A 23,631-nucleotide genomic window follows, 5' to 3' on the forward strand; every position below is an offset into this window, starting at 1 on the left:
GGCTCAAGCCGCTAAGGCACCAGCCACATATACCTGAGCTGGTGGGTTCAAATCCAGCCCAGGCCTGCCAAACAACGACTGCTGGAACCAAAAAATAGCCGGGCGTTGTGGCAGGTGCCTGTAGTCCCAGCTACTTGGGAGGCAGAGACAGGAGACTTGCTTGAGCCCAGGAGTTTGAGGTTGCTGTGAGCTATGATGCCATGGCACTCTACCCAGGGCAATAGCTTGAGGCTCTGTCTCAAAAAAAAAAAGGGGGGGGGGCACTTGTGGCTCAGTCAGTAAGGCGCCGGCCCCAGCCAAACTGCAACCAAAAAATAGCCGGGCGTTATGGCGGGCGCCTGTAGTCCCAGCTGCTCAGGAGGCTGAGGCAAGAGAATCGCTTAAGCCCAGGAGTTGGAGGTTGCTGTGAGCTGTGTGAGGCCAGGGCACTCTACTGAGGGCCATAAAGTGAGACTCTGTCTCTACAAAAAAAAAAAAAGATTCCCAGATTAAAGACCCCTAACTCCTTTGCCACTCATCCATGGTCCAAATTTTCCCCACTTCCCTCTCAAACTGGATGCTTGACCCTGGGGTTTGGCAGAACAGGAACATGCTGGAAGAATTCTTGAAAATTAGTTTAATAGTCATTCCACATCTTGGAAAACAGTAATTTTCCCTAAAAGGGGAGGAAATTTGGATGGTTCAACCACATAAGGAGAGATGGCTTCTTATATAACTGTTTCAAAGAATTAAAAAATGTCTTATGCACTGAGCCCCAATTGATGAGCTTCTGAGTCCTGGAGTCAGCAAACACAAGACAAAGTTGACAAAGGGACAAAGTAGCTAGGGCCCCTCTGAAGCTAGGAATCTAGGGACACCCACCTTGTAACAGCCTTATTTAGGAAACCACTTTAAAATGCATCTCTGCCCCTGTATTAAGTTACCTGCTGTCTCTTTGGGCTCAGTATGTTAATTACCTACTTCCTGTTACTAATAGGGCACCAAAATGATCATTTAAGTCCTTGGATATCAACATCAATTTGGACCTTGTTTCGAATAGTTGAAAAAAGTGGTGTTAGTGATAAAAGAGGTATGGTACTCTTTAGTCTTGGCATCAGGGAAGGTCTCAGAAACCTTCCCACTATTTGAGTGGCACTTTCTCCATGGTCCCCAGCCTCAGAACCATCAGAAACTTTTCCCTTGGGGCGGCGCCTGTGGCTCAGTGAGTAGGGTGCCGGCCCCATATGCCGAGGGTGGCGGGTTCGGACCCAGCCCCGGCCAAACTGCAACAGAAAAATAGCTGGGTGTTGTGGCGGGCGCCTGTAGTCCCAGCTGCTCTGGAGGCTGAGGCAAGAGAATCGCGTAAGCCCAAGAGTTAGAGGTTGCTGTGAGCCCTGTGACGCCACGGCACTCTACCCGAGGGTGGTACAGTGAGACTCTGTCTCTACAAAAAAAAAAAAAAGAAACTTTTCCCTCCTTCCCACTGAAAACTGAGCCCTGTTAGTAAGATCTCTGGGGTGGGACTCAGGACTCTAGATTTTAAAAGTACACACTAATTTGATGGCTCAGCGCCAGCCACATACACCAGAGCTGGCGGGTTCAAATCCAGCTGGGGCCCCTCAAACAACAATGACAACTACAACCAAAACACAGCTAGGCGTTGTGGTGGGTGCCTGTAGTCCCAGCTACTTGGGAGGCTGAGGCAAGAGAATCACTTAAGCCCAGGAGTTGGAGGTTGCTGTGAACTGTGATGCCACGGCACTCTACCCAGAGCGACAGCTTGAGGCTCTGTCTCAAAAAAAAAAAAAAAATGCTCTAGTTTGAAAGCTGCTACATGAAAACCCCCAGAGGGCAGAAACCAGGTCTGCCCTAGTGTGGCAGGCACTATGGCCACAGAGAATAAGATCTGGCACTCAGAAGGGACTTGGAAATAATGATCACAGCTGTCACTGTTACTGATTGCAAAGCACTTCTCTCTGATCTATGCCTGGGTTCAATTCTGGGTCTGTCCCTGATTAGCTGTCATGACCATAAACAAGTAAATCCACTACTACAAATGTCAATTTCCTTATCAGTAAAGTGGCAATAGTAATACTCATCTCTTTTTATTTATTTATTTATTTATTTTGAGACAAAGTTTCAAGCTGTCACCCTAGGTAAAGCCATGGCGTCACAGCAACCTCGAACTCTTGGGCTTAAGAGATTCTCTCGCCTCAGTCTCCCAAGTAGCTGGGACCAGGAACCAGCCACAACGCCCAGCCATTTTTTTGGTCACAGTTGTCATCGTTGTTTTAGCTGGACCGGGCTAGGTTTGAACCCGCCAGCCTTGGTATATGTGGCCGGTGCCCTACCCACTGAGCTACAGGCACTGCCAATACTCATCTCTTGGGAGGATGAAATTGTACAACTTATGTTAGTGTTACCATCTGTTACTATCTGTACCCCCCCCTTGGTTTCAGCACAGAGCTGAGGAAAAAACAGATCCCTTAAAATAATCTACCCCAGGGCCGTGCCTGTGGCTCAGTCGGTAAGGCGCCGGCCCCATATACCAAGGGTGGCAGGTTCAAACCCGACTCTGGCCAAACTGCAACAAAAAATAGCCAGGCGTTGTGGTGGGCGCCTGTAGTCTCAGCTACTTGGGAGGCTGAGGCAAGAGAATCATTTAAGCCCAATGAGTTGGAGGTTGCTGTGAGCTGTGTGATGCCCCTGCACTCTACCAAGGGTAATCAAGTGAGACTCTGTCTCTACAAAAAATAATAATAATTTACCCCAGACCACGTAACTTTTTTTTTTTTTTTTTGTAGATACAGAGTCTCACTCTATCGCCCTCAGTAGAGTGCCGTGGTGTCACACAACTCTCAGCAAACTCCAACTATAGGCACGGGCCTCAACCCTGGGCTATTTTTTTGTTGCAGTTTGGGCGGGGCCGGGTTTGAACCCGCCACCCTTGGTATATAGGGCCAGCACCCTACCCACTGAGCCACAGACACTGCCCCATACCACATAACTTTTTTTTTTTTTGAGACAGATTTTCACTTTATCACCCTTGGTAGAGACTGCTATTACATCACAGCTCACAGCAACCTCCAACTCCTGGGTTTAGGCGATTCTCTTGCCTCAGCCTCCCCAGTAGCTGGGACTACAGGCGCCTGCTACAATAACCGGCTATTTTTTTTTCTTGCAGTTTGGCCGGGGCTGGGTTTGAACCCACCACCATCGGTATATGGAGCCGGCGCCCTGCTCACTGAGCCATAGGCACCACCCTTATACCACATAACTTTTAAGTGGCAGAACAGGAAGTAACTACCCAGAGTATGATTCTCAAGCCTAGATATACATCAAGATCATCAGGAGATCTTATAGAAATACAGATTCCTAGGCTGGGCGCAATGGCTCACGCCTGTAATCCCAGCACTCTGGGAGGCCGAGGTGGTGGAAAGCCTAAGGTCAGGAGTTCGAGACCAGCCTGAGCTAGAGTAAGACCCTGTCTAAAAATAGCCAGGTATTGTGGCAGGCGCCTGTAGTCCCAGCTACTCAGGAGGCTGAGGCAAGAGAATCGCTTATGTATAATATATAATATACATGATATATATAATATATAGTTATATATAATACATATATTCTTCTTTTTTTTTTTTTTTGTAGAGACAGAGTCTCACTTTATGGCCCTGGGTAGAGTGCCGTGGCATCACACAGCTCACAGCAACCTCCAACTCCTGGGCTTAAGCAATTCTCTTGCCTCAGCCTCCCAAGCAGCTGGGACTACAGGCGCCCGCCACAATGCCCGGCTATTTTTTTGTTGCAGTTCGGCCGGGGCCGGGTTTGAACCCGCCACCCTCAGTATATGGGGCCGGCACCTTACTGACTGAGCCACAGGTGCCGCCCTATATATTCTTTTTTTTTGTTTTGAGAGTCTGAGGTTGCTGTGAGCTATGATGCCATGGCACTCTACCAGGGGAGACAAAGTGAGACTCTGTCTCAAAGAAAAAACATTTAGCAAAGTGACTGGCACCTAGTAACGACTCATGAACTGTTAGTATAACATTTATTGTAGGCAACAACAAAACATGACCAGGGGCGGCACCTTGGCTCAGTGGGTAGGGCACCTACCCCATATACCGAGGGTGGCGGGTTCAAACCCAGCCCCAGCCAAACCGCAACAAAAAAATAGCTGGGCGTTGTGGTGGGCACCTGTGATCCCAGCTACTCACCTGGGAGGCTGAGGCAAGAGAATCGCCTAAGCCCAGGAGTTAGAGGTTGCTGCAAGCGGTGACATCACAGCACTCTACCTACCGAGGGCGACAAAGTGAGACTCTGTCTCTAAAAAATAAAGAAAAGAAAAATTGGAGTTCATGAAAATTAAAAACTTTTATGCAGGCCCAGTGCAGTAGCTCCTGCCTGTAATCCTAGCACTTTGAGAGATGGAGGCAGATGGACTGCTTGAGCCCAGGAGTTTGAGGTTGCAGTGAGCTATGGTAACAGGGCACTCAGAGGCCTCAAAAACAAATAAACTCGGGCGGCGCCTGTGCCTCAATGGAGTGGGGCACCAGCCCCATATGCCAGAGGTGGTGGGTTCAAACCCAGCCCCAGCCAAAAAACTGCAAAAAAAAAAAAAAAAATTGAACAAACAAACTTCTATGCATCCAAGGATTCTAACAACAGACTAAAAAGGCAAACCCCAGAGAGAAAAATTTGAAAATCACATATATGATAAGGGATTAATATCCAGAATAAGGATTTAGGCAGAAATAGCTAAAGAATTTCCAAAATAAGCTAATGAATGGATGATCAATATTATTAACCACTACCTAGATGATCAATTTTACAAATGCTAATCAAAACCACAATGAAATACTACTTCATACCCAGTAGTATGGCTAACATCAAAACAACAGAAAAAATAAGTGTCTTAGTACCCTTGTATGCTACTGCTTCCTAAAAAAATTTTACAAATAGAAATAGCCGGGCGTTGTGGCGGGTGCCTGTAGTCCCAGCTACTCGGGAGGCTGAGCCAAGAGAATCGCTTAAGCCCAGGAGTTGGAGGTTGCTGTGAGCTGTGTGAGGTCACAGCACTCTGAGGGCCATAAAGCGAGACTGTCTCTACAAAAAAAAAAATAAAAATAAAAGGAACTTTATCACCCCAGCACCTGTAGCACAGTGGTTACAGCGCCAGCCACATACACCAAGGCTGGTGGGTTCGAACCCGGCCTGGGGCCAGCAAAGCAAGAATGACAAGTGCAACAGAAAAGTAGCTGGATGTTGTGGCCAGCACCTATAGTCTCAGCTACTTGGGAGGCTGAGACAAAAGAATTGCTTAAGCCCAAGAGTTTGAGGTTGCTGTGAGCTATGACACCAGGGCACTCTACTGAGGGCACCACAGTGAGGCTTTGTCTCAAAAAAAAAAAAAAAAGAAAAGAAAAAGAACTTTATAACCAATTTTCTCCCTCTTCAGTAATCCCACTCTCACCTAAATGACTTTAACAGCCTTTTAACTAGCCAGCCTTTGACTCGGTGGTTTTCAGCCTTCCTAATTCCTCCTAAGGCCGTGACCCTTTAATACATTTCCTCATGTTGTGGTGACCCCCAACCATAAAATTATTTTCATTGCTACTTCATAACTGTAATTTTGCTACTGTTATGAATCGTAATGTAAATATCTGATATGCAGGATGTATTTTCATCATTACAAAGGGGTCCCACACAGGTTGCTGCTTTAAACTGATCCAGTCCTCCAAAAAACAGCAAGAGTGATTTTTTTTTTTTTTTTTGAGACAGAGCCTCAAGCTGTCGCCCTGGGTAGAGTGCCATAGCATCACAGTTCACAGCAACCTCCAACTCCTGGGCTCAAGCGATTCTCCTGCCACTGCCTCCCAAGTAGCTGGGACTACAGGCACCTGCCACAACACCTGGCTTTTTTTTTGGTGGCAGCCGTCATTATTGTTTGGCAGGCTGGGCTGGATTTGAACCCACCATCTCAGGTGTATCTGGCTGGCACCTTAGCCGCTTGAGCCATAGGCACTGAGCCAGCAAGAGTGATCTAAGATGTAAACCTAATCACTTTCCCTTCTTGAATCCTCTCTGTGGCTTCCTGAACTCTTAGGATTAAAAGTAAATTCTCAGTATGATTCTTCCATTTCCTTCCCCTACTTATGGCTTTATACTTCACCATCAGCTGACATGGTTATCTCCCTGAATGCGCTCTCTCCTCGTCCCCTCTTTCTTAACCCCTACTCTTCTTTCAGAGATCAGTCTTTCCTAATCCTCCAATACACACTTTTTTTTTTTTTTTTAGACAGAGCCTCAAGCTGTCGCCCTGGGTAGAGTACCGTGGCATCACAGTTCACAGCGACCTCCAACTCCTGGGTTTAAGCAATTCTCCTGCCTCTGCCTCCCAAGTAGTTGGGACTACAGGCACCTGCCACAACGCCCGGCTATTTTTTGTTTGCAGCCGTCATTGTTGTTTGGCAGGCTGGGGCTGGATTCGAACCTGCCAGCTCAGGTGTATGTGACTGATGCCTTAGCGGCTTGAGCCACAGGCACCGAGCCTCCAATACACACCTTTGCTTGCACAGTGAAAACTTATGTTTTGGCCATGAGCTAGGTGTTCTTCCAACATTCTACTGACAGAGTGGTGTTTGTCTCTAGAGCAATTAGGAATAAAGGTGTGCGCTGATATCAAGAATATTGCCCTTTCGGGGTGGCGCCTGTGGCTCAGTGAGTAGGGCGCCGGTCCCATATGCCGGAGGTGGCGGGTTCAAACCCAGCCCCGGCCAAAAACCACAAAAAAAAAAAAGAAAGAATATTGCCCTTCCATCAGGGCCAGACACAATAATGCCTGTGGCCATGAGTATCACCTTTGGGAGCCACCATCACTCAATCTACTGAAACAGGATCTTAGGGTGGGGTTGGAGTGGGAAACACCATCTCCCTAGGAGATTTTGTTGCTCATCTAAAGTCAGGAACTACAGGTGAATGTTGAAAGGTATGTAATGGATGTTCTCACTTTGTTAATTTTTTTTTTTTTTTGAGACAGAGTCTCACCTTGTCGCCCTCGGTAGAGCAGTGTGGCGTCATAGATCACAGCAACCTCCAACTCTTGGGCTTAAGTGATTCTCTTGCCTCAGTCTCCAGATAACCTGGGACTACAGGCGCCGGCCACAACGCCCAGCCAGGCCCAGTTCGAACCCGCTATCCTCGGTATATGAGGCCGGCGCCCTACTCACTAAGCCACAGGTGCCGCCCATGTTAATATTCTTTAAGACTGAAAGCTTAAGTGTTAAGAACACAGATTTTTGGAGTCAGGCACTGCTTGGTGATTATAGGGAAGCTACTTGCCTGTATAAACCTACTGCACATAAGTGATGTGCATTTGTCCCTCAACTTACTACACAGCACAATATGTATGGCACCACCGGAAGGCTCATTTAAACACTGATAGCTCCATCCCCAGAATTTCTGATTCAGTAGGTCTGGGATGGTGACTGAGAATCTGCACCTTTTTTTTTTTTTTTTTAAGAGACAGAGTCTCACTGTACCGCCCTCGGGTAGAGTGCCGTGGCGTCACATGGCTCACAGCAACCTCTAACTCTTGGGCTTACGCGATTCTCCTGCCTCAGCCTCCCGAGCAGCTGGGACCACAGGCGCCCGCCACAACGCCAGGCCATTTTTTTGTTGCAGTTTGGGGCCCTACTCACTGAGCCACAGGCGCCGCCCAGAGAATCTGCACCTTTTTAAAATTCCTGGGTGTGGGCGCCGGCCCCATATGCCAATGGTGGTGGGTTCAAACCCAGCCCCGGCCAAACTGCAACAACAACAACAACAAAAAAAAATTCCTGGGTGATGTGGCTGCTGCGGGTCAACCACTGACCTATTTTGGAAACAGTAGCACACAGGGAGGATGCAAGAGATAAATAACTCAGATATTCTGATGCTCAACACAACTGTCCTTTCATTTCACCCAAAGGAGATCTGTTAGTTGGAACTCATTTTACCTCTCGGGGTCTCAGGGTTCTCTCGCTTGCCAAAAAAGGGTGCTGGGCAAGATAAAATTAGTTGTTACAGAAGAGTTAATTATTTATTTTAAATTTAAATATATATATATATATATATATTTTCTTTTTTGAGACAGAGCCTCAAGCTGTCGTCCTGGGTAGAGTACAGTGGCGTCACAGCTCACAGCAACCTCCAACTCCTGGGCTCAAGCGATTCTCCTGCCTCTGCCTCCCAAGTAACTGGGACTACAGGCACCCGCCACAACGCCTCGCTAATTTTTTTTGGTTGCAGCCGTCATCATTGTTTGGCTGGCCCAGGCTGGATTCGAACCCTCCAGCTCAGGTGTATGTGGCAGGCGCCTTAGCGGCTTGAGCCGCAGGCGCTGAGCCTATTATTATATTTTTGAAACAGAATTGTGGTCCTTTGCCCCGGCTGGAGTGTAGTGGCGTCATCATTGCTCAAACTCCTGGGGCTCAAGGCATCCTCCTGCCTCAGCCTCTTGAGTGTTGGGAGTACAGGTGCAGGACCCAACGAGTGGGTGATTTTTCTGGTTTTAGTAGAGACGAAGTCTCATCCTTGGCCTCCGAAAATGGTAGGATTACAGGCGTTAGCCACTGAACCTGGCCTAAGGGTTGACATTTGAGCAAGGTCCCACAGAACTCGCAGGTTTAGGGGAGAAATGTGCTGGGATAAATCCTGCAGGGCAGCTGTAGGCTCCCATGGAGCAGGGTCTGGGCTCAGCAGCTGAGTAAGTCGCCAGACCGAGTCGCCTCTGCCCAGCTGCAGGAGGGGTAGCTGTGGCTGAGTGGGCCACCCTCGAGTTCAGGTTACCTTTGTTCTTGCCTTACACGCTCTTGCTCAGTCTCCACAGCGCCTCCTTGCGCTCATGCCGCCATCATGCCCCCCAAGATTGTCCCTTGCCTCTCACTGTACCGCGCACCTGGCGGAAGCTTCCGTCACTTCCGACACGCGTAGACCCTCGCGTGAGGCGTCGGACGCGCTGTCGCTCTGAAGGCTGCGCGGCCGCAGATTGGCTGCGTGGACACGTCGTTACGCTGCCCCTCCCTCCGCGGAGCCTGCTCCGTGGAACGCAGAGCCCGGCAGGTTGGCCGAGTTAGAAGACCCGGAGCGCGTTGTGTGGTCAAGATCGCTGAGCCTCCTGCCGCCGCTCCTCGTGCAGTGACCCGAGACCGCAGACTCAGACTTCCTGTGGCTCAGCCCGCGCCCCCCTGGCCGGGCCCGGGCGGCGCGACGGGAGGATGAGCGGCGGGCGGCGGAAAGAGGAGCCGCCTCAGCCGCAGCTGGCCAACGGGGCCCTGAAAGTCTCTGTCTGGAGCAAGGTGCTGCGGAGCGACGCGGCCTGGGAGGACAAGGTTCGGTGGGGCGTGGCGAGGGCGCAGATTCGAGGAGCCGGCTGGGACCGGGTGACGGGCCCGGGCCTGCCTTCGCCCTAGTCCAACGCGGTCGATTGGGGAGGTGGGGCGGGTAGCCCAGTGGTGTCGGGGCGAACTTGGAGAACGCGGGTCTGACAAGCCGGGCTAGGAGATTCTCTTGGAATGGCTCAAGGAAGGAGCCGCTTGGTCACGCGGAAGCTGCGAGGAGGGGGCAAAGGAGTAGTCATCGTGGGCAGGGCGTGTGCCTGACGGGGTGACTGAGCTGAATTCGATTCGGACTCAGCCTTTTCTTTCTAGTACGATCTTGTAAGTTACCTCCTTCGAATTAACTGCTGACAAGTCGTTAGCATAAACGGTAACGGTGACAGACGTCTACTGAATACTTTTAACATACGTCAGACGCTCTCCATGCATAATCTCACTTAATTCCTAACAATTCTGAGAGCTATGTGCATTAAAGCGTTTTGTATGTAGTGAAGCTCGCTAATGTGACTGATAGTGCTTGATTGTTGAATAAAAAAAAAAACCCAAATACTAAAAGGCAGGAGAATCAGAAGAAAAGACCTTGAGGTGAGTGTGTATGTTAAGAAAGGGAAGAAGAGGGCGGCACCTGTGGCTCAAAGGAGTAGGGTGCTGGCCCCATATGCCGGAGGTGGTGGGTTCAAACCCAGCCCCGGCCAAAAACAGCAGAAATAAAATAAAATTAAAAAGAAAGAAAGAATGAAAGGGAGGAAGAAACGCTACCAAATGTGTGTGAGAAGTGGTTGGGGCTTCAGGATGTTCTTACTGGTCATATTCAGAGGATCTGAGTGTGGGCACTCCCCAACTCTGCTCCATGATCTAAAAGGGACCATCAGACCGCTTGAGTCTGGATAGTTTGAAATGACTGTTGTATTTGCAGTGTTCTCTTTGTTTTTCTGGGCTGCTGAAGTGGATTTGTTTTTTGGAGTTCCTGTAAGGGGGGATGGGAGGCACTTCCTCAGGTGCCCTTGTCCTGCCCCCAGCCCTGCCCAGCTCTTGCAAAACCTGCAGTCTCTTTCTAATCTGCTGTGTCATTTCTTTCTTTCCTCATATAAGGACTGGTTTCTGGAATCTAGGGCAGATCAGAAACCTGAGTCTTCTGTGTCCTATGAAATGTAGATATGCTGGTACCTGTCTCCCGCACTTTTGTTCTAATCTTTATCTGTGGGCAGTAGCACGTTACTGTCACAGCCATTTCATTACAAGCCAGTTCATATACGTAGCTTCTAAAAAAAAAAAAAAGTAAATTTGCTAAAATTTTGATCTAGAGCACAAACTCTGGAAGTGATCACTTAAGATGATTAATTGTATTATTCTATATCACATTTTAATGTAAGAAATGGTGCGAGAACCTTTTTGGGGGGGAATTCTCTAGGAGAAGTGTTTAGCAGAAAGCCTGTCTATCTCCCCCTATCCCCCAGCTGTCCTGTGGCACCCACTTCAGATAATGCATAGATTGTCCATCTGTCTTTTCTACAGGATGAATTTTTAGATGTGATCTACTGGTTCAGACAGATCATTGCTGTGGTCCTGGGTGTCATTTGGGGAGTTTTGCCATTACGAGGTTTCTTGGGAATAGCAGGGTAAGTCTTGGGTATTTTGCACTTTGATGGTATCATCTTTCCCTATTTTTCAACTCCTAGGCTCAAGTGATCCTTCCACCTCAGCCTCCCAAGTAGTGGGTACTACAGGCAGCATTTCTTTTTAAATAAAGCTTTTTTTTTCCTTTTGTAAAAAATGCCATTGCTACTTTGGAGCTGTGTGTATATATAATGACTAAAGAAAAGAGGGGGCTACATGATGGCACTCCTGGGTCTGGTGTGACACTTCTCAGTTCAGCAGGCCCTGGAGCATCTCAGGTCAGGCAGGTTACCTTCCAAAGGGCTGGACTAGTCCATTCATTCATGAGTCTGAAGTGAGCTTTTGCAAGAGGCTACCATGATACTTTAAGGTAACATGCACTCTAGTTCTGGTATGACTTCTATACCCATGGAAGTTAGAGAAATGGAGGACCTTCTGTACGTGACCATCTCCTTTGTGCCTGGCACTGTGATTGATGTACTAAATCTTGGCTTTGTCAGAAGTTACTTCAGGTCCCTAATTTTTTTTTTTTTTTTTTAATTGAGACAGAGTCTCAAGCTGTCACCCTGGGTAGAATGCTGTGGTGTTTGTGTCACAGCTCACAGCAACCTCTAACTCTTGGTCTTAAGCAGTTCTCTTGACTCAGCCTTCCAAGAAGCCAGGACTACAGGCTGGCTATTTTTTTTGTTGCCCTTGTTGTCTTAGCTGGCCCGGGCTAGGTTCGAACTCACCAGCCTCAGTTTATTATTATTAATTTTTTTTTTTTTTTTTTGCAGTTTTTGGCCTGGGCCAGGTTTGAACCTACCACCTCCAGTATATGGGACTGGCACCCTACTCCTTGAGCCACAGGCGCCACCCACCAGCCTCAGTTTATGTGGCTGGCGCCCTCACCCACTGAGCTATAGGCACTGCCTTTTTTTTTTTTCCAATTGAGACAAGAGTCTCACTTTGTCACCCCTGGTAGGGTGCTATGGCATAACAGATCACAGCAACATCAAACTCTTGGGCTGAAGCCGTTCTCTTGCCTCAGTCTCCCTAGAAGCTGGGACTACAGTTGCCCACCACAATGCCTGGCTATTTTTTATTATTTATTTATTTATTTTTAAATATGCCTTAAACCATTTCTTCTACTTTATTGTTCGTTTTTGTTTGTTTGTTTTTGAGACAGAGGCTCAAGCGATTCTCCTGCCTCCACCTCCCAAGTAGCTGGGACTACAGGCGCCCGCCACAACGCCCGGCTACTTTTTGGTTGCAGCCGTCATTGTTGTTTGGTGGGCCCAGGCTGGATTCGAACTCGCCAGCTCAGGTGTATATGGCTGGCGCCTTAGCCGTTTGAGCCACAGGCGCCGAGCCTTTTATTTTTTTGTTTAGCAGGCCTGTGCCGGGTTTGAACCCACCAGCCCTGGAGCATGTGGCTGGCACCCTAACCACTTAGCTACAGACACCCAGCCAAGGTCCCTAAATTTTATTAAGAGGTGGGATCTTGCTATGTTGTCCAGGCTGGTTTCAAACTCTTAGACTCAAGCAGTCCTTCTGCCTCAGCCTCCTGAGTAGTTGGGACCGTAAGTGTGTGTCACCTTATCTAGCTCAGGTCTCTAAACTTTAAAGCAGCTCAAAAGTAGGAAGTTGGGCCCTCCACATTTTGTTTTGCTCCTGTGGCCAGAGGCAGCACACTTGATGTCAGCCTCTGTTCATGGTCAGTATAACAAGCTGCTGAAAGTGAGTCCACATGCCCAGCAGATTGAATTAAATAGATATGTGAGAGTTATCTTAAGGTAGGTATCAGAAGTAAGCTATTGTGGATATAGAAGGGAGAGCCTGGCTCTTCTTTTTCCTTTCTGTATTTTTTTAAATTGATGGGTCATAGTTATATGTATTTGGGGGTACATGTGATGTTTTACTACATGTATACAATGCATAATGATCAAATCAGTGTAATTAGGATATCCACCACCTCAAACATTTCTTTTCCTGGTCTTCAAAAAAAAAAAAATTATTATTCATTAGAGACAAGGTTTTGTTCTGTTACCCAGCCTGGAGTGCCATAGTTTGGTCATAGCTCACCGTAACCTCAAGCTCCTGGGCTCAAGCGATCTTCCCACTTCAACTTCTCAGGTAGCTAGGAGGATGACAGGCATTAACCAGTATACCCAGGTAATTTTTTTTTTTTTTTTAACCGAGGTAATTTTTAAAAAAATTTTTAAGAGACCAGATCTAGCTGTGTTGTCCAGGCTGATCTTATACTCCTAGCCTTAAGCAATGCTCCCACTTCAGCCTCCTAAAGTGCTTGGATTTCAGGTCTTTGCATACAAGGAATACAAACTGTCACCATTTCCCCATGTAAAAACCAGATTGATTACTTTAGGTATGATCACATATCTTACTATTCCCTTACTTTAGGGTAAAGAGGTGAAGTATATTTCAAACATTTGAGTTACCTGCTTTCTCAGAAGATAACCCGAAATGTCCAGTCCTCTCTTCTAATTAAAAAGGGTTTTTATTTTATTTTATTTTTTTATTTATTTTTTTTTTTGTAGAGACAGATTCTCACTGTACCGCCCTCGGGTAGAGTGCCGTGGCGTGACACGGCTCACAGCAACCTCCAACTCCTGGGCTTAAGCGATTCTCTTGCCTCAGCCTCCCGAGTAGCTGGGACTACAGGCGCCCGCCACAACGTCCGGCTATTTTTTGGTTGCAGTTTGGCCGGGGCCGGGTTTGAACCCACCACCCTCGGCATATGGGGCCGGCGCCCTACTCACTGAGCCACAGACGCCGCCCTAAAAAGGGTTTTTAATTTATGATACTGAGCAAGGTATATGTACAAGGGAACTGTTAAGAGTTAATTTTTTTTTTTTTTTTGGTAGAGACAGAGTCTCACTTTATGGCCCTCGGTAGAGTGCCGTGGCCTCACACAGCTCACAGCAACCTCCAACTCCTGGGCTTAAGCGATTCTCTTGCCGCAGCCTCCCGAGTAGCTGGGACTACAGGCCCCCTCCACAATGCCCGGCTATTTTTTTTTGGTTGCAGTTTGGCCGGGGCTGGGTTTGAACCTGCCACCCTTGGTATATGGGGCCCGCACCCTACCGACTGAGCCACAGGTGCCACCCTGGAACTGTTAAGAGTTTATTACACTCTGTGTGGCCCAGTGCAATATCCTATAATCCCAGCAGCACTTTAGGAGGCTGAGGAAGGGAATTACTTGAGGCTGAAGTTCAAGGCGAGTCTGGGCAACATAGCAAGACCCCATCTCTTAAAAAAAAAAAAAGAGGGGCGGCGCCTGTGGCTCAAGGAGTAAGGCACTGGTCCCATATGCTGGAGGTGGCGGGTTCAAACTCAGCCCCAGCCAAAAACCACAAAAAAAAAAAGAGAGAGAGAGTGTTTTTTCTTTGCCTGACCTTAACAGAGTGGACACTTGAAGACTGAGGGTAAAAAGACGCAGGACCTGGGGTTCATAGATGTCTTCCCAGGTTGAAGGTGATATAGAAATAGATTCTTAGAATGTTGGTCACCCTGTTTGAGTTGTCTATGAGAGAAAATCAGAATGAGAATGCCCGAGGAAGGAAGAGGGCACCCTACAGGCAAGAGGCTATTTTTCGTCTTCCAAGGCCACTTGTCTAAGAAAGGAATAATATTAATTCAGAGTCCCTGCACCTATCTGGTATTGTAGGATTCTTAAAAGGGATTTCTCAAAAATCACCCATTCTGGGAATAATACAGCAAGGATTAGAGCTAGCTCAGTGTACTCCCTATTGTGTCCAAACTTTTTATTTTTTTTATTTATTATTTTTTGTAGAGACAGTCTCACTATGCCGCCCTTGTAGAGTGCTGTGGCATCACAGCTCACAGCAACCTCTTGGGCTCAAGCGATTCTCTTGCCTCAGCCTCCCAAGTAGCTGGGACTACAGGTGCCCACCACAACACTGGCTATTTTTGTTGTTGTTGCAGTTATTGTTGTTTAGCTGGCCTGGGCGGGGTTCAAACCCGCCAGCCTTGGTGTATATGGCTGGCACTATAACCATGTGCTACGGGCACTGAGCCCCAAACAGACTTTTTAAAACTTAATAGAAAACTCTAGATTTAAGTTCTAGTTCTGCCACTTTCAAACCACATAATTTTGGGCTTTTCTGAGTTTCCTCCTCAGTAAAATGGGGGCAATAGAGTGGTTGATAAGGCTGGGCGTTGTGGCTAATGCCTATAATCCCAGCATTCTGGGAGGCCGAGGCAGGTGGATCCTCTGAGTTCAAGACCAGCCTGAGAAAGAGCAAGAGCCTGTCTCTAAAAATAGCTGGGCCTGTGGTGAGCTTCTATAGTCCTACCTACTCAGGAGGCTGAGACAGCAAGATCGCTTGAGCCCAAGAGTCTGAGATTGCTGTGAGCTATAATGTCATGGCATTCTACTTAGGGTGACAAACTGTCATGGCATTCTACTTAAGGTGACAAACTGAGACTGTCTCAAAAAAAAAAAAAAAAAAAGTGGTGGGCGGTGCCTGTGGCTCAGAGGAGTAGGGCACTAGCCCCATATGCCGGAGGTGGCAAGTTCAAACCTAGCCCCAGCCAAAAACTGCAAAAAAAAAAAAGTGATTGAATTGGAATTGAATGAGATAATGCAAGTAATTATTAAATGTAGTGTTTGGTACAATGTAGGTATTTTGTAAATGGTTCACTGTTTCCATTATAGGGTAAGCTTTATAAAGAGTGGTAATGACTACTATTTTTTTTTTTTTTGGCCGGGGCTGGGTTTGAACCCGCCACCTCCAGCATATGGGACCAGCGCCCTACTCCTTGAGCCACAGGCGCTGCCCGGTAATGACTATTAAAACAGGAAATGGGATGCTTGGGAATGAACACACCTCAGAGTGGCTCACCCATAGTGCATAGTTTTCAGAACTGCCTGTTTTCCGGGATTCAGTCCCACACTGTCCTGCTGGTTTTTCTCCAAACGATTCCTTCCCTCCCTCTGGTTGGCACCTTTTCCTCTGCTCTTGGAAAGACCCAAGGACATTGATTTTTCCACACATGTACCCTCTCCATCTGTCTGACCATCTGCTTGGGCTTAGGGCAGGACTGCTCTGGGGCTCTTTTCTGGTGACCTCGTCTCTCCTTAACTGCCCTGTTTCTCAACCACAACTTGCTTCTCTTCATTTCCCTCTGTTGTGTCCATGAGTTAGAGCCTGCTAAGGTAAAACAATTTCCTTGAGTCTCATTATTTATAATTTGCCCGAGAACTGAGTGATGTTCCGGCTGTATACTGAGGTTTTAGAGAGGGACAGTAAGTACTGAATGATCGTTGTGTTAAAAAAAATTTTTTTTTTTTTTTTGGCTGGGGCTGTGTTTGAACCCGCCACCTCTGGCATAGGGAGCCGGCTTTGAGCCACAGGCGCTGCTCTGTGTTAAAATTTTTTAAAGACCGTAACAAGTTATATTGACTGTGGAAAACATACATTGCTGTTGGCTTGTAGCCTTCCAGCCCAGAAAGTAGAGTGTTACAGATTCATTATCAGCTTGGCGCCCGTCATTCAGTGAGTAGGGCGCCGGCCACGTACACCGAAGCTGGTGAGCCCGATCCCAGCCCGGGCCTACTAAAACAACAATGGCAACTGCAACAAAAAAACAGCTGGGTGTTGTGGCGGGCACCTGTAGTCCCAGCTACTTGGAAGGCTGAGGCAAGAGAATGGCTTAAACCCAAGAGTTTGAGGTTGCTGTGAGCTTTGACACCATGGCACTCTACTGAGGGCAACATAGTGAGACTCTGTCTCAAAAAAATAAATAAATAAAGATTCATTATCTTCTTAAAATTCTGACTAGAGTTGTTGGATAGAACATTTAAAACCCCATTTTAAAGTTAGTCTGTTTCACGTTCTTATTCCACCCCAGTCCAGTACGTTAATTCATCTACACATTTGCTTATAACTCTGTTGCCTATTTACAAAAGGTTAATCATGCCCCTCCTTAAAGCTCAGTTTGAACACCTCCGATCCGTTCCTGACCTTTCTCCCTTGACCATCAAATATTGGACTTACTACTTTTGTTTCTTTTTTTTTTTTTTCTTTTTGTTCTTTTTTTTTTTTTTTGTGGTTTTTGGCCGGGGCTGGGTTTGAACCCACCACCTCCGGCATATGGGACCGGCGCCCTACTCCTTGAGCTACAGGTGCCGCCCACTACTTTTGTTTCTGTCACTTCACTTCCTGCTTAGTGTGTCAGCCCTTTTTTCTCTCCCTGTTTTCCTTGCTCCAGTCTCCAATCACTCTCCAGTCCTAGCTCATTATTTCAACTTCAGAGTAATAGCCTCCATCTAGAGCCACTAGATCTGCCTGTTCAAAATGAACCTTCTGTCAGAGGGAGGTAGCCAGATTTGGCTGGATCCTAAGAATTCTGACAGAAGTAAGGATGTGGGCAGAAATGGCCAAGCTAAGGACTGTATTGCATTCTTCCTGACTCCCTGCTTCTGTTCTTAAAACCATTGTACTCCTGGGCCCTTAACACTCGAAGCCTTTGGGGCTTCTTATCCCCCATTCAGCTACTTTCCTGGTTCCCATCCTCAAACTTTATTTGCTATTTTGTCCTGAAACATTAGTGCACATCTAAAGCAGTCTCCCAGCCCGTTTCTCCCATGTGTGAGAAAGCCCATACTCTCACTGTTCATGAACTAGACTTTTTTTTTTTTTTTGCAGGTTTTTTTGGCCGGGGCTGGGTTTGAACCCGCCACCTCTGGTATATGGGGCTGGCACCCTACTCCTGGAGCCACAGGCGCCACCCCATGAACTAGACTTTTGAAAGATACACATCCCACCACCACCCACCTTGCTCAGACAGCCTCAGGGTCTTCCCCAACCGCCCACCCCCCACCCCACCCCCGTGTGCCAATTTATACTCCATGCCACTGCACTGCCTTCTAGTGCACCAGCCCACACTTCACACATTGGGAGCCTTCAGAAGGGAGGTGGCCTGAGACATATAGTCCCTTTAGATTAAAGGCAGAAACTGGGAAGACCACAAAGAAAATCTTGATCACTCTGTGAAAGCAAGGAATTAGGTAAGCAGGGTAATAGGTTTCTGCTCACTGCATTCCAAGTCTTGGATTAGCTAAATACATTTTGGGAGTCCAAGGTCTTCCTGGGGGTGCCCACCAACTGCTGGCTTCAATTCCACTGCCATTGCTGGTGTTAGCCCCCTAAGTGGTGGTGACCCAAGGGCAGGAACACTCGTGGTGTCACCTCTGCGTCAAGTGCAGTAACAGAAAGTGGATGGTCTGCCATTGGGAGTTACGCAGGAGCATGTGCTGTTACTTGTTCAACTAGGCTGTGAAGAAGCAGCTTAGCATGCATTTGTTGTGTGTCCTATGGCCACCCTTCAGGTGGAGCTACCTAGAGGTCCATATATGTATTTGGTCCTGCCTGGGATTTCTCAACAGCCATTGTTCCTTTCTTCCAGAGAGTTTGGAGAACTTCTTTATGCTCTTGAATTTTCTTATTTTTGCTGGGTTTGGTGGCTTATACCTGTAATCTAAGTATTCTGGGGGGATCCCTTGAACTCAGGAGTTCAAAACCAGCCCAAGCAAAAGTGAGGACCTTCTCTACTAATAAAGTAGAAAACTTAGCTGAGGGTTGTAGCCAGCACCAGTAGTCCCAGCTACTGGGGAAGCTGAGGCAGGAGGATTGCTTGAGCCCATGAGTTTGAGGTTGCCATGAGCTAGGCTGATGGCACAGCACTCTAGCCTGGAAAACAGAGTGACACTCACTCTGCTCACCTATCCTTGAAAGACCGTTTTTGGCTTTTTTTGTTTGTTTGTTGCCGTTTGGTCAGGGCTGGGTTTGAACCCGCCACCCTCGCCATATGGGGCCGGTGCCCTACTCACTGAGCCACAGGTGCCACCTGGCTTTTTTTTTCTTTCTTTCTTTCTTTCTTTTGAGACAAAGTCTCAAGCTGTTATGCTGGGTAGAGTACCATGGCGTCATAGCTCATAGCAATCTCTAACTTGGGCTCAAGCTATCCTCTTGACTCAGTTTTCCTCTTTTTATTAGAGACAGTATCCCTTTTGCTCAGGCTGGGCTCAGACTCTTGAGCTCAAGCAATTCACCCACCTCAGCCTCCCAGAGTGCTAGGATTATAGGCATGAGCCACCACGCCCAGCAAAAGTTTTATTTTTTGCTTTTGCACAGTAACTGAAAAGAGTTGCTCCTTCTTTAAATCTCTATCTCAGAAAATTAGCTGGGCGTGGTAGTACATACAGTCTCAGCTACTTGGGAGGCTGAGGTGGGAGGATCACTTTAACCCAGGAGTTGGAGGCTACAGTCAGCTGTGATCAGGCCACTGAATTTCAACCTAGGCAACAGAGCAAAACTCTGTCTCTAAAAAAATTCTCTAGCTTAGCAAGGTGGGCAGTTCTGTTGAGGGCCCAGACATTTTTATATATTATTTCACTTGGTTCTGTAATATCTTTCAGCTTTCCCATTTTATATGAGGAAACTGAAACCCATGTCAGGAGACTTGTAAAAGGTCTCATAACCTCTGGGTGGACAAAACTTATGTTTGGGGCGGTGCCTGTGGCTCAGTGAGCAGGGCGCCAGCCCCATATACCGAGGGTGGCGGGTTCAAACCCAGCCCCGGCCAAACTACAACAAAAAAAAATAGCCGGGCGTTATGGTGGGCGCCTGTAGTCCCAGCTACTCGGGAGGCTGAGGCAGGAGAATCGCCTAGGCCCTGGAGTTGGAGGTTGCTGTGAGCTGTCTGTGTGACGCCATGGCACTCTACCGAGGGCCATAAAGTGAAACTCTGTCTCTACAAAAAAAAAAAGAAAAAACAAAACTTATGTTTGAAAAAAGCCCTAAGGAGGGTGGTGCCTGTGGCTCAAGGAGTAGGGCGCCGGTCCCATATGCCGGAGGTGGCGGGTTCAAACCCAGCCCCGGGCCAAAAACCACAAAAAAAAAAAAAAAGAAAAGAAAAGAAAAAAGCCCTAAGGGGGCGGTGCCTATGGCTCAAAGGAGTAGGGTGCTGGCCCTATATGCCTTAGGTGGAGGGTTCAAACCCAGCCCAGGCCAGAAAAAAAAAAACCCTAAGGAACCTCATAGATTCCAAGATAACTTGTTTCTTTCTAGTCAACCCCTGCCTGGGGGTGAAGGTGGGTGGGGGGGCGGTGGGAAACAGGTATACAAGGTAGACAAATAGTTAATGAAGCACAGTGTGTGCCCTAATGGAGCTGAACAGTGTGGTGGGAGTTGTCTTCTAAGTTGACAGTTTATATTTGGTGCTTGTCCCCTTCGCTCCAGATTCTGCCTAATCAATGCAGGAGTGCTGTACCTCTACTTCAGCAACTACCTACAGATCGATGAGGAAGAATATGGCGGCACATGGGAGCTCACAAAAGAGGGATTTATGACATCTTTTGCCTTGTTCATGGTATGTGTAGCTGATAGTTTTACAGCTGGTACTATTCATTTCCTGAGGTGTCACTTGAAGGAGCCCAGTGATTGAGTGATACCCTGTTTTTCAAAAGGCATGTCCTCTATTGAGCCATATTGTCCCAAAAGATGTGCTAAAATACTGTAAATCTCCCCATAATGCATAAGTCCAGGGCACATTGTCAGCTTCTACATTTGATTCTCTATCCTGGCTACGTATTAAGATACTGAGAAACATTTAAAAATACATTTATAGGCTGGGTATGGTGGCTCACACCTGTAATCCTAGCACTCTGGCAGGCCAAGGCAGGTGGATTACCTGAGCTCAGGAGTTCAAGACCAGCCTGAGCAAGAGCAAGACCCCGTCTCTACTAAAATAGCTAGGTTGGGGGGCAGTGCCTGTGGCTCAAAAGAGTAGGGCACCCGGCCTCATATGCTGGAGGTGGCAGATTCAAGCCCAGCCCCAGCCAAAAACTGCAAAAAAAAAAAAAAAAGCTAGGTTGGGCAGTGCCTGTGGCTCAGTGGGTAGGGCACCAGCCCCAGATACTGAGGGTGGTGGGTTCAAACCAGCCCTAGCCAAACTGCAACAAAAAAATAGGCGGGCATTGTGGCGGGCACCTGTGGTCCCAGCTACTTAGGAGGCTGAAGCAAGAGAATCGCCTAAGCCCAGAGTTGGAGGTTGCTTTGAGCTGTGTGATGCCACGGCACTCTACCGAGGGCAATGGAGTGAGACTTTGTCTCTACAAAAAAAAAAAATAGCTGGGCATTACCGAGGGCACCTGTAGTCCCAGCTACTTGGGAGGGTGAGGGAAGAAGATTGCTTGAGCCTTAAGAGTTTGACGTTGCTGTGAGCTACGACGCCATGGCTCTCTACCAAGGGCCACAAAGTGAGACTCTGTCTCAAAAAAAAGAAATTTTTTTAAGAGGGAGAACTTTCTGGAATATGAATTATATTTCTTTTTTTTTTTTTTTTTTTGAGATAGAGTCTCACTTATTAACCCTCGTAGAATGCTGTGGTGTCACAGCTTACAGCAACCTCCAAATCCTTGGGGTTAGGCGATTCTCTTGCCTCAGCCTCCCAAGTAGCTGTGATTACAGGTGCTCGTCATGACGCTGGCTATATTTTTGTTGCAGTTTTGTTTGCATATGTGTGTGTGTGCACATGTGTATGTACAAAGGTCCCAGGAGATGGCAATTGGTAGGCAAGTTTGATAACCTCTGCTTTGATGTGGAGCTGACAAAGTGTGATGGTCTTTTTATATTTCACGTTTATAACCTTAATAGCCGGTAGCAGTACAGAACGCTTTGCTTATATCATTTCCATGTACATACGTCCACCCTCTGGGACTAGAGTTTCTGTTTAGTTGGAGACGGTCTTGGAGCGGGGGCTCCTCTATTAGAGATAGCCTGATTTCAGCCCAAATAATTTAGGCTCCCAAGAAGGTTGTGCATTGGCTAGCCCCCAGGGAGCACCCTCATTAAGCATCGTTTTTGTTTTATGGAATCGGGGCCTGTGTTGATCCAAGTCACCTATGAACACTGCTTATCTCCTTACTAGGTCATTTGGATCATCTTTTATACTGCCATTCACTATGACTGATGGTGTACAAGCTCCCACCTCCCTGTCCAGTCCAAAGGAAGCCTCCTAATAACAGCACAGAAACATGATTGTTGGGGCACCCCAGCCCCTTGGAACCTAAAAGACCTGTGTTTCCTGGACCTCTAATCAGTGTGTTGGGCATCAGTGTTTTCTGCAAGGATTGTGACCTGAAACTTTTTAAAGAACCATCACCTTTGGGGGAAGCATTTCTGAGTTTGTCCATCACCAACCATTTCTTCTTGGATGCCATCATGTAACAGCCGTTTGCCAAGTGGAGCTGTCATTTACCTTGATGCACCTATGGATTCGGATGAAACATTAAAATGTCTTCCTCGATTCTCTATCAAGTGTACAGTTTTTAAACTATCAGTGGCATTTCAAGTCTTCTGAAACAATATGGCTGTATGTGCATGGCCCATAGCACAGTATGAGCAGCACCTAATAACAGTTTCCATTGTAGAATGTTTTCAGATACTTGAATAAATCAGATCTTTAATTGAGAACTTGTTGACAATACCTGGTAAACCCTTTCCCACTTTACCTGTAGCTTGAGGACCCAGTAGAAGCATTAGCGCTGCTCTTTCTTCCTCTGCCTAATTTCTTAGCAGCTCCCACTGGCCCTCTTTCTCCTTATGGGCAGCAGGGAAATCAAGGGCTGGAGTAGATTTAGGCTGTGGCATTGTCTTGGTATGGTGGAGGGAAGGCTTACCACCTTCTGGTGCCTCTGGCCAGCATGAGAGGTGACTGGCCTCACTGCAGTGTCAGGCTCAGGAAGTGTCATTTTGTACTTGGCCACAAGGTGGCAAGGCCAGTATGGCTGGGAAAGCTTGGCCAGGTTTAAATTAAGTACCAATATGAAATAGAGATCTGTGAGATGGGGCTGTCTAGAGAAGGGCCTTGATGGAAGGAAGACATTTGAGGACTTGGATTGTCAGAGGTCCTATTTGCTCTGGAGGTTGGGTGGAGGCTGGACAACCCAGGATCTGCTGCTGTGGTACAGCCATCTGTCCCCTCTCCTTTCCTTCTAGGCCACACCCCTACCTTCTAAGGTATGGTGGTAAGACTTGTAAATTTGCTTGAAATTATTTTTTTTTCTCCTTGATGCTAATGGTAATCGCTACCCTGTGGGTGAGGCCAGTCGACAGTGGGGATGTAGAATGGGAATCAACAGACGGGATGAAGACAGTGCTGGAAGCCCTAAACTCAGGACCTCACCAGGTCAGATACCAGGGAAGTTTACTCTTTCTGGAGCACTGCCCTGTTCTCAACTATCTGTACTCGGACTAGAGAGGTTGCAGATAGGGTCATGGTACTGGGATGAGGTGGGTGACTTCTTAGGACCAAGAGAGGAAGGAGCTGAGGAACCCCGTGTGACCCAGGCCTCCCTTAGTCAGCCTCGTCTCAGGGGTGTTTAGTCGAGGTGAGCTGGTTGGGGTTCTAGGTGCTGCAGTCTTAGTTTCCTTTTTGGCCTCTGCTTTGGGCCTTGACATCGTCCCAAGATGTATCCTCAGTCAAGCAGATGTAGGAGTTGAGGGACTCCAGAAGACCCTCACTGAGAAGAGGTTCTTCCCCTGTAGCAGATGCTTCAGAAAACAGGAGGGAGCTGTGGATAGGGGAATAGAGCTGGGTCAAGGAGCCTCTTCCTCCTCCACGCAGTTGCTGCACA

General features: G+C 47.5%; 3 protein-coding genes across 4 annotated transcripts in view; 2 read left to right on the forward strand and 1 right to left on the reverse strand.

Annotated features, from left to right (window-relative positions):
- The window catches only part of MYL9 (myosin light chain 9), a 183,149-nt gene that overhangs the window by 64,341 nt on the left and 95,177 nt on the right, over positions 1-23,631 (forward strand). The gene's annotated exons all lie outside the window — the stretch shown is intronic.
- Positions 9,030-22,468, forward strand: RAB5IF (RAB5 interacting factor). The gene is made up of 4 exons (XM_053573585.1): positions 9,030-9,344; positions 10,866-10,969; positions 20,234-20,363; positions 21,924-22,468. Exons 1-4 carry the CDS (start codon positions 9,231-9,233, stop codon positions 21,963-21,965), a joined length of 390 nt encoding a protein of 129 aa, XP_053429560.1. The 5' UTR covers positions 9,030-9,230; the 3' UTR covers positions 21,966-22,468.
- SLA2 (Src like adaptor 2) overlaps positions 21,924-23,631 on the reverse strand; it is a 34,002-nt gene continuing 32,294 nt past the window's right edge. For both annotated transcript variants that reach the window (XM_053573577.1, XM_053573578.1), the window contains exon 8: positions 21,924-23,568. In XM_053573577.1, coding sequence (XP_053429552.1) covers positions 23,418-23,568 — 151 coding nt within the window. In that variant the 3' untranslated portion in view covers positions 21,924-23,417. The remainder of the gene's footprint in view (positions 23,569-23,631) is intronic.

This window comes from Nycticebus coucang, chromosome 21, assembly GCF_027406575.1.
Source record: "Nycticebus coucang isolate mNycCou1 chromosome 21, mNycCou1.pri, whole genome shotgun sequence".
Taxonomy (NCBI): Eukaryota; Metazoa; Chordata; class Mammalia; order Primates; family Lorisidae; genus Nycticebus; species Nycticebus coucang.